Here is an 11,167-nt window from a genome sequence, read left to right as displayed (position 1 = left end):
ATTGCAGATAGATTGGGCTTCAGTGGACATGTGGAGTGCGCCAACGCCATGGTGCTTGTGTCTAAGGATAGGTTATCAAAAACTCTTTTAATGGCATAGTACCAAACAGTATTTCTTCATACTACCACAGGATATTGGAAGATAATGTGAGACCATATGTCAGCAGATTGAAGCATGGCTGATATGGGACTCAAGTGAACGAGAATGAGTTGTGGTGATGTATACAATGATAAGGCTACAGCGCTCACGCAGGGGTACTGGGGGTCGGATCCCACCAATCTGTTATTCTCAATATAAGACCAATCATTCTACTCATAAACATCTACCCTCCGAGAGAACCCACAGACATCCGGTGAAGGAAGTCTCATATTGTGGTCAAACAAAGTCAAAGTAAAGCCATCCCGAGCTAGAATTCCATATAACTTACTGATTCTCTATTACTGTTATTAACATGAATTAAATATTTATAGTCAGTAATGTAGATTACACTTACAAAGAAAAGTCTTTACTGTTTATTACAATTTTCATATAGAGCCTTCAGAAAAGAAGGTGGAGATGACCCCGGGGAGGGAACCCATAGGGATGTGAGGCAAAAGGAAGGGGAAAGTAAGTCATATAGTGGAGTCCTACTCTTCAGTCTAACACTCCAGTCTGGATTCTTTGTAACTCTGCTGGTTCTATGAGCCGAGACATCTTAGAAGATCTTGGAGAAGACTGGACAGATATTCAGACTTCAAGGTGAAGGGGACCAGTGCCTTCCAGTAGTGATATGCAGATGTGTCCTTCTATACCTTCCCTCTTGGCTGGACATATCCAGATATGGGTGTTACAAGATGACCAGCTTTTCAAAGCAACACAATTTCACAATACTCTGTGACAAGATGTCTATATGTGCCTGTTATGGCCACCAACTTATGGTGATGTAATGTGCAGCATGTCAGGAACTTGGCTAGAATGTTGTGAGATTGTATTAAATTGGTTTCATGAGAATAATATCAAGGTAAGGTAATGGTGGATACATCTGTACTGACTCGATATCTCGTGGATAGATAGATAGATAGATAGATAGATAGATAGATAGATAGATAGGAGATAGATAGATAGATAGATAGATAGATGGATAGATAGATAGATAGATAGATAGATAGGAGATAGATAGATAGATAGGAGATAGATAGATAGATAGATAGATAGATAGATGGATAGATAGGAGATAGATAGATAGAAAGATAGATAGATAGATAGGAGATAGATAGATAGATAGATAGATAGGAGATAGATAGATAGATAGATACATAGATAGATACATAGATAGATAGATAGATAGATAGATAGATAGGAGATAGATAGATAGATAGATAGATAGATAGATAGGAGATAGATAGATAGAAAGAAAGATAGATAGATAGATAGATAGATAGGAGATAGATAGATAGATAGATAGGAGATAGATAGATAGATAGATACATAGATAGATACATAGATAGATAGATAGATAGATAGATAGATAGATAGGAGATAGATAGATAGATAGATAGGAGATAGATAGATAGATAGATAGATAGATAGATAGGAGATAGATAGATAGATAGATAGATAGATAGATAGATAGATAGATAGATAGGAGATAGATAGATAGGAGATAGATAGATAGTTAGATAGATAGATAGGAGATAGATAGATCGGAGATAGGTAGATAGTTAGTTAGATAGATAGATAGAAGATAGATAGATAGATAGATAGATAGATAGATAGATAGAAGATAGATAGATAGATAGATAGATAGATAGATAATAGATAGATAGATAGATAGATAGATAGATGATAGATAGATAGATAGATAGATAGATAGATAGATAGATAGGAGATAGATAGATAGATAGATAGGAGATAGATAGATAGATAGATAGATAGGAGATAGATAGATAGATAGATAGGAGATAGATAGATAGATAGATAGATAGATAGATAGATAGATAGATAGGAGATAGATAGATAGATAGATAGATAGATAGATAGATAGATAGATAGATGTTACAATGTTGTGACATGTGTTGCTGATATATACCATAGTAACACATTTGCTACCCTTTTGATGCAGGGCTTATGACACAGAACATGTGGTATACATATATCTAGATATAAATAGCTTTTCTTAGATGCCAGCTTTTCTAAGACAACAGTATTATCTTGGATGAAGTCTCAGATAAATGAAAACATGTGTTGTTTGAGATCCAACATGGAAGGTTTAATATGAAACTGCGCTTTGACTTTATATGTAGATATTGTGTCAGACTAATATTCCGCCTCTTGTTCCTGTATACTGTATCACAGGGTTATCAGTAGGAAGGACTGAACATTCGCAGAATTCTTAGTATTTGGGAGTTTTGCGTCTCACGTAAGTAAGATGAAGTTTCCCGTTATGACTTTGTTGCCATTTTTACACAATAATCTTTCCATAGTTTGATCACATTTCAAGAATCTTAGAAAAATTTGCAACGCAACAAATAAAGAAAACCAAAGCTAAACATCGATGGAGAGATGTTAAAACATATTGGTGAACTCTCCGCAAAGATTTTCTGATTTTTGTGCCCCTCCCTGCACTTTCTCTCATGACTTTGAATATGGGAAGATGTAGTCAGTGCTTTCGCTTCCTATTCACATATTAATAATTCAGGTGACTGTAAGATACTTTGTAACTAATTTAGCTCATTTCTTTCATTATTTTCTTCCTCTTACCTCTTCTCCTATCGCTCACTGCATTCAGATCAGTTTACAATAAAGTCTATGGAGAGGGGAGGGAGAGGGGGACACAGAGCAGAGAGAGACATGAGACCCTCTACAGCATCTAGTGAGTGATTTCTCTCACAACAAATTTGGATAATATTTCACCTGATAACTCTGCTGTGTTGTGAGAGAAAACAGTTACTGTGCAACGGTGTCTCTTACCTCTAAGCGTTGTCTCTGCCTCCAGAAGTGTTCACCCTCCTCCTCTCCTCTCCATAGACTGCTATTGTTAAAAGCTGAAAAGACTTTTGCCTTAGGTCAAATCCCAAAGGCTGCCCAAACATCAGACACCCTTATCCGTCCTTACAAGTGCTTCAGTATATATTAAATGAATTACTGATGACAATGGGGTAGGGTGACCATTTCATGTGTATGCAGACCTCCTGGATTTTACCCAATGGCATATTTTTTGGGGGAAGAGGAACGGCTATTGAATTTCAACATATCCAAACCTTTGTTCTTGGGAATGACTCCGCCACCACAGATGTCTAACACTGGCTTATTTGCATCTCACCAGTGGAATAACTATGTATACATGAGCTAAGCATGAAGCGTATGGTGGATTCAGAGAGATAGTTGTTGACCTACAGATAGGTCACATGTATGGCGAGCCCTAGAATCCATCCCCGTACTCACTTTACACTCAGATGTCTATGGAGAGGGGAAGCTGTTTATTGACTTATTGCCCATTATGTCAGAAGATGGCCATATGGATCCATTATGTGCAAACTATACGACTTCCTTACATCTGTTAATACATATGCTTTCTCTCTCACAGTGTCATTTCCAGCAGCCACCTCCTCCTCCCTTCTCCATAGACTTCTATGTAATGAGAGATATTACAAATTCTTATATTCACTTCATTTAGGATGAATAGTTTTGCCATTGGAGGTCCACTTGACGTCATTTTATGAATACGATATGATAATAGTGACTATGTTGCATGTTTTGTACTTGCCTGCAGATTCCGACCATGGACTATGACTACCCCAGGATCAATGAACTTCTAACAAATCTCTGTTATTTATTCTGGGACATATTTAACATGGAAGAGCTCAGAGCCTTATCTCCTAGCGAAAGCCACCCGACTGCCATCCAGTACTCCAGCTTTGTGCTGTCCATCGTCACCTGTATCGTCGGGTTTGCCGGCAACATCATTGTCATCTTTGTCACCGGATTCTTAATGAAGAAGAAAAAGTGTAAAATCTGGTTCCTGAACTTGGCTCTGGCGGATTTCATCTTCCTTCTGTTTCTACCACTTCACGCTGTGTCCACATTATTGGCAAGATGGCCGTATGGATCCGACGTGTGCAAACTCTACAACTTCTTTACCTCAGTGAATACGTACGCCAGTATTTACATCCTCACTGCGCTAAATATCGATCGCGCCTTGTCGGTCGCTAAACCAATATGGCACATGAGGTTCGTTTCTTGGAAGGTTGGTTACGGCATATGCGCTCTCATCTGGGTGCTATCCATCGTGTGTAGCATTCCCGTCATCGTCTACAGTAATGAACATTTTTATAGTGAAGATTCTCAATGTCTTCTTTATACAAATGATATTACTGGCTTCTTATATTCCAATAAGGATGAAAACGAGACGGCGTGGCTCAGTATTCCACGTGACCAATGTGAGCGCAGTGAATGTTATCCAGATATTCCAGGTGATTGTGATTTCAATGTAGTAACGTTTCAGGAGTGGATACAGATTCTCTCTACGTCGAGGCACCTTATCGTTTCACTCGCCATCGTTGGTTACGTCATCCCGCTGTGCGTTATCCTCGTCTCCAATGTCGTCATTGCTTTTCATGTACAGAATTCCCAGACTAAGCCATCGTCCAGACTGTACATGGTGGTGGTCACGGCCATTCTGGTCTTCTTCAGTACCAGGACTCCGTTACTCTTAGCACAGGTGATTTTCTCAGTGGCTGTTCACACTGGTCACTTCGCTCTGATGTATAAGGTTATCTTATGTTTACCGCTGTTATCCAGCATCGCCGCCACTAACACCTTCCTGAATCCTGTGGTGTACGTGCTAGTGGGAAAACAAGTAAGGAACAAAATTTCTCAGTTTTTTGGGAAACTACAAGATGACACGACATAGATGCATGTTTGATGATGTGTTATATCATATATAGAATTGTAGGGGGAAGACTTCTCATCGTTTAAGGAACCCGCCACTACCCTCTCCCCTGACAAGTCCAACACGGAAAGAAATGAATTTCGAAAAATGAAGGGTGATGGTACACAACGTCCACAACGTCACCACCGTCATCAGGTCCAGCTCTTAGCATCATTTAATAGGTGCTGCTCCACTGATTCCGACTCAATTGGAATTTTTCTGTAGCCCCCCCACCATTCCCAAGCAATGAGTGCAGTTAGTTTTGGTGCCTGATGTGCTACTTAGACTCTGTACTGTCAGGAGGGCGGTGTCAGGCAGGAGCAGGCAAGGGGTGTGATTCTGATTGGAGCTCTGAATCACGCCCCCTTGCCTGTTTCTATGTGACAGTAGGGAGCCTAAATAGCATATCGGGCACCAAAACTCACCGCACTCACTGCTCTGGAGCAGGGGGGACTAGCGAAAAATTTCTAATTATGCCAGCATCAATGAATCAGAGACTATTAAAGGGTGAAAAGAACTGGAGATGAAAGGTCCTCTTTAAATAACTGTAACACTGATGCATTATGGGCTTCCTTATTAATATGCACATGAAAAATATTCCATAATTAATCAATGTTTTACTTACGTAAATGGTCACTAAATTTTCTGACAACTTAGTCTCCTAGAGCTTGTAACTGTGGACCAACATGTAATGCACGTTAATTAAAAAAGGTCATGACTTTTTCCTGAAAAAACTCTCTAATGTCCCTGCCACTAGGTGTCTCCCTTCTAGCTAATTTGCAGTTCACTCCCTGTTACTAAGGAAATCCTATCCATAGTTCCAAGATGGCTTCACAATGTAAGAAAAGTCCTCTATGTCCTTGTATCTACTTTTTGCTGTTTTTATGGTTATGGATGGTATATAAGTCACAAGCACCAAGCAATTCCTGATTGTGCTCATAGAATGTTCTTTTATTATGTCAAGTATCTGTTTAACTGCATCATGTCTGCATGGATTTGCACTAGCTTTGTAGTTCAGTGTTCCTGGATAGCCTATAATATACTATTATACTATTTTACTGTACAGTTACTCCTGGCAGAATGACATGTAAGACCAGTAGTAGTTATAATGGATAGGGGAGGGGGAAGACTGCTCCTTATTGTACAAACCCCCTGTCTCAGGCAGAAATGTAAAGTGTGCTGCAGTCCTAATGTGAATATTAGTAGAAGTAAACATGATAGGATACTATGTATAACGTCTTATACAGCTATAGTGCTCTGTCCAGATAGGTATTTCAACACATAGTTTTACTTTTCATGAAAATTCAGGTTAAGTTATACGTCCCATTCTAAAAATTGGCAATAAGGACTTAAATAAAGCTTTGTTGGCCCGGACGCAGAGTACGGAGTCAATGGCGCAGCAGTCTTCACAAGGCGGCACCCTAACAGGATAGCGAAATACTGACACCCATTAGGTCACGATTATGATACTGCCTAATGGGCAAACTTAGAGGTCAGACCTGGAGGCCATTGATAGCTTTCTTCGGGAAACAGTTGACAAATCACTGTATAAAATGAGCCCCCTCCTTATGTCTTCCCCTTTAGATTGTTGCATGTAAGGGGTTAAAGTTCCAGGGATAAGGCGGAGGTGCAGCCGTCACTCATAGCCGTCCTTCTGTTGAGTGTGACAGCGCAGCATTAAACCAGAGCAAACCGTCTTGTACATTTACGTCATGTTGTGCTCCACGGAATGTATCAGTGTTTTTTTTTATTTTCTTTAAATTAAAACCAGAATTGAGAAATTTAGCCCTTCTTTCTCTTCTGTTTATTCGCTGATGACGTCTAGTTATGCTCTTTGCTGGAAGGGGAAACCAGGACATCATCTGTCATTACTAGGGGATGTAATGGTGGATCGATAGTGTTATCTATAGAGGTGTTATCTTCCATTCTAATACTGACTGTGACATACTTCTGACTGCTGCAAAGAATTAGCAAGTATTAGTCTATTATTAGGCTCAGTTGCCAGAGTGAAAATTGCAGGATCATACTTAAAAAAAATAAAAAAATAAAAATAAAATAAAATAAATAAATATATATATACACACATATAGTAATGTGGAGTATTTAAAAAAAAATAAAATACAAAAATATTATTAATAATAATAATAACAACAACTATATATATATATTTATAGTGATATGGAGTATTTCAAAAAACCTCACCAAAAATTCTATGAAAATATGTTCAACACAATTTTTTTTTTTTTTTTCTGGTAACACATTCCCTTTAAGGAGTTAAAAAAAATCTGTAACAAAAAATTCAATCTGGTCTGTAGAAAGCAGGTTTTAGATCAGAAGGAGATGAGCAGATTGATATATCGCTTTGTAGTTCATATAACTTGTATTTTAGCATTTAAAACTCTGCCCGTTTTTTGCTTAGGAGTCCAGTGGGCGGGCCCAATCAGTGGTGCAATACCAGACTTCTCCACCATGTTAACCACTGGCGCTCTTTTTCCCTTATATTTTAAACTGATGTTTGTCCAGTGAAGGCGACATCCAGATTTATTGTTTTTCTTTAAAAAGCTGGAAACAGTAAAATGTCACATAACAGGAGCGTTTCTGTTTCTATAGATAACGTTGATATAAGTAAATATACATCAATAGACATTTGGAGACGTATAAGGGCCACAATTACAGTAATTGCTATGTCCACATCAGCCATTCCTGTGTATCCAGCTATCACAGCGATTGTATATTGGTAATCAATAAGACTGTCCTATGCAGGACCTGAGCAGGCGGAAGGAGCTCGGAGGGTCCAAAATGTCCTACAGAATAGGGGTTAAATGTGTGATGTGAAAACAGGGACCCGCAAGTTCCACAAATTAACTGTGAGAATAGAGAGATGGTTCGACTGCTCGGCCCACGATCCATTTACATCTATGGAACTGCTGGGATACATGAAACTTCTCATTGAAACAATTCAGTACAATGTTGTAACATTCTAGCAAAAATCTTGACAAGCTGCAATCCACAATACAACCACTGGGTGGCCACACATTAAAACATATAGGATAGACATCCGTTGACAGAATATCATGAAATCATGTTGTTTGGAAAAGATGATTTTCTCGTAAAATACATATCTAGGTGTATCCAGCCAAGATGGAAGGAATCGTGTAAATACAGTTATGATATGCTTATTGTAAATTCTAATGAAAGAAGGATGGAAATTGCTGTAGTCCTGTTCATGTCGTTCTAAAGATATCTAATCTCCAAATAAAATAAAAACATATTAAATCGAAACTCCAATTCTCATCAAATATTCACACAGAAACATAGGAAATATTTACTTAAAGTACATTGTGTCTTCTCGCTACAGATCTGTATTCATCTGCAGTGACTGACAGGGTCTCAGACTGCCCTGTGCTACAGTAGTCTCAGACACACCCCCCCCCACATCAGGGTGTGAAGAGACCCCAGAGTATAATAATTTACTGCAAGGCAAGTCACAGTGGTCAGATTAGTTCATCCAAGATGATAAGTTTTGTTAAAAGCCAAAAATTTGGGATATTCAGGTCAATATGCTTTTATAATGACTTTATATTTACTGTCACCAGACCCAGCATATCACCCCAGTCCTGCAGATAGATAGGTTACTGTCACCAGAACCAGCATATCACCCCAGTCCTGCAGATAGATAGGTTAATGTCACCAGATCCAGTATATCACCCCAGCCCTGCAGATAGATAGGTTACTGTCACCAGAACCAGCATATCGCCCCAGCCCTGCAGATAGATAGGTTACTGTCACCAGAACCAGCATATCACCCCAGCCCTGCAGATAAATAGGTTACTGTCACCAGAACCAGCATATCACCCCAGCCCTGCAGATAGATAGGTTACTGTCACCAGACCCAGCATATCACCCCAGCCCTGCAGATAGATAGGTTACTGTCACCAGAACCAGCATATCACCCCAGCCCTGCAGATAAATAGGTTACTGTCACCAGAACCAGCATATCACCCCAGCCCTGCAGATAGATAGGTTACTGTCACCAGAACCAGCATATCACCCCAGCCCTGCAGATAGATAGGTTACTGTCACCAGACCCAGCATATCACCCCAGCCCTGCAGATAGATAGGTTACTGTCACCAGAACCAGCATATCACCCCAGTCCTGCAGATAGATAGGTTACTGTCACCAGAACCAGTATATCACCCCAGCCCTGCAGATAGATAGGTTACTGTCACCAGAACCAGCATATCACCCCAGCCCTGCAGATAGATAGGTTACTGTCACCGGAAGCAGCATATCACCCCAGCCCTGCAGATAGATAGGTTACTGTCACCAGATCCAGCATATCACCCCGGCCCTGCAGATAGATAGGTTAGTGTTACCAGCCCCCAGCATATCACCCCAGCCCTGCAGATAGATAGGTTAGTGTCACCAGAACCAGCATATCACCCCAGTCCTGCAGATAGATAGGTTACTGTCACCAGAACCAGCATATCACCCCAGCCCTGCAGATAGATAGGTTACTGTCACCAGACCCAGCATATCACCCCAGTCCTGCAGATAGATAGGTTACTGTCACCAGAACCAGCATATCACCCCAGTCCTGCAGATAGATAGGTTAATGTCACCAGATCCAGTATATCACCCCAGCTCTGCAGATAGATAGGTTACTGTCACCAGAACCAGCATATCGCCCCAGCCCTGCAGATAGATAGGTTACTGTCACCAGAACCAGCATATCACCCCAGCCCTGCAGATAAATAGGTTACCTTCACCAGAACCAGCATATAACCCCAGCCCTGCAGATAGATAGGTTACTGTCACCAGACCCAGCATATCACCCCAGCCCTGCAGATAGATAGGTTACTGTCACCAGAACCAGCATATCACCCCAGCCCTGCAGATAAATAGGTTACTGTCACCAGAACCAGCATATCACCCCAGCCCTGCAGATAGATAGGTTACTGTCACCAGAACCAGCATATCACCCCAGCCCTGCAGATAGATAGGTTACTGTCACCAGACCCAGCATATCACCCCAGCCCTGCAGATAGATAGGTTACTGTCACCAGAACCAGCATATCACCCCAGCCCTGCAGATAAATAGGTTACTGTCACCAGAACCAGCATATCACCCCAGCCCTGCAGATAGATAGGTTACTGTCACCAGAACCAGCATATCACCCCAGCCCTGCAGATAGATAGGTTACTGTCACCAGAACCAGCATATCACCCCAGTCCTGCAGATAGATAGGTTAATGTCACCAGATCCAGTATATCACCCCAGCCCTGCAGATAGATAGGTTACTGTCACCAGAACCAGCATATCGCCCCAGCCCTGCAGATAGATAGGTTACTGTCACCAGAACCAGCATATCACCCCAGCCCTGCAGATAAATAGGTTACTGTCACCAGAACCAGCATATCACCCCAGCCCTGCAGATAGATAGGTTACTGTCACCAGACCCAGCATATCACCCCAGCCCTGCAGATAGATAGGTTACTGTCACCAGAACCAGCATATCACCCCAGCCCTGCAGATAAATAGGTTACTGTCACCAGAACCAGCATATCACCCCAGCCCTGCAGATAGATAGGTTACTGTCACCAGAACCAGCATATCACCCCAGCCCTGCAGATAGATAGGTTACTGTCACCAGACCCAGCATATCACCCCAGCCCTGCAGATAGATAGGTTACTGTCACCAGAACCAGCATATCACCCCAGTCCTGCAGATAGATAGGTTACTGTCACCAGAACCAGTATATCACCCCAGCCCTGCAGATAGATAGGTTACTGTCACCAGAACCAGCATATCACCCCAGCCCTGCAGATAGATAGGTTACTGTCACCGGAAGCAGCATATCACCCCAGCCCTGCAGATAGATAGGTTACTGTCACCAGATCCAGCATATCACCCCGGCCCTGCAGATAGATAGGTTAGTGTTACCAGCCCCCAGCATATCACCCCAGCCCTGCAGATAGATAGGTTAGTGTCACCAGAACCAGCATATCACCCCAGTCCTGCAGATAGATAGGTTACTGTCACCAGAACCAGCATATCACCCCAGCCCTGCAGATAGATAGGTTACTGTCACCAGACCCAGCATATCACCCCAGTCCTGCAGATAGATAGGTTACTGTCACCAGAACCAGCATATCACCCCAGTCCTGCAGATAGATAGGTTAATGTCACCAGATCCAGTATATCACCCCAGCCCTGCAGATAGATAGGTTACTGTCACCAGAACCAGCATATCGC

The 11,167-nt window shown here is 41.4% G+C and overlaps 1 protein-coding gene across 1 annotated transcript; it reads left to right on the top strand.

Moving 5' to 3' along the window:
- The first annotated feature begins 3,760 nt into the window (after positions 1–3,760).
- On the top strand, positions 3,761–4,921 carry LOC142217100 (chemerin-like receptor 1). The gene is made up of 2 exons (XM_075285291.1): positions 3,761–4,418; positions 4,452–4,921. Exons 1-2 carry the CDS (start codon positions 3,761–3,763, stop codon positions 4,889–4,891), a joined length of 1,098 nt encoding a protein of 365 aa, XP_075141392.1. The 3' UTR covers positions 4,892–4,921.
- The last annotated feature ends 6,246 nt before the right edge of the window (positions 4,922–11,167 follow it).

This window comes from Leptodactylus fuscus, chromosome 8, assembly GCF_031893055.1.
Source record: "Leptodactylus fuscus isolate aLepFus1 chromosome 8, aLepFus1.hap2, whole genome shotgun sequence".
NCBI classification, from domain to species: domain Eukaryota; kingdom Metazoa; phylum Chordata; class Amphibia; order Anura; family Leptodactylidae; genus Leptodactylus; species Leptodactylus fuscus.
This window is presented reverse-complemented; position numbering and strand designations above follow the sequence as displayed.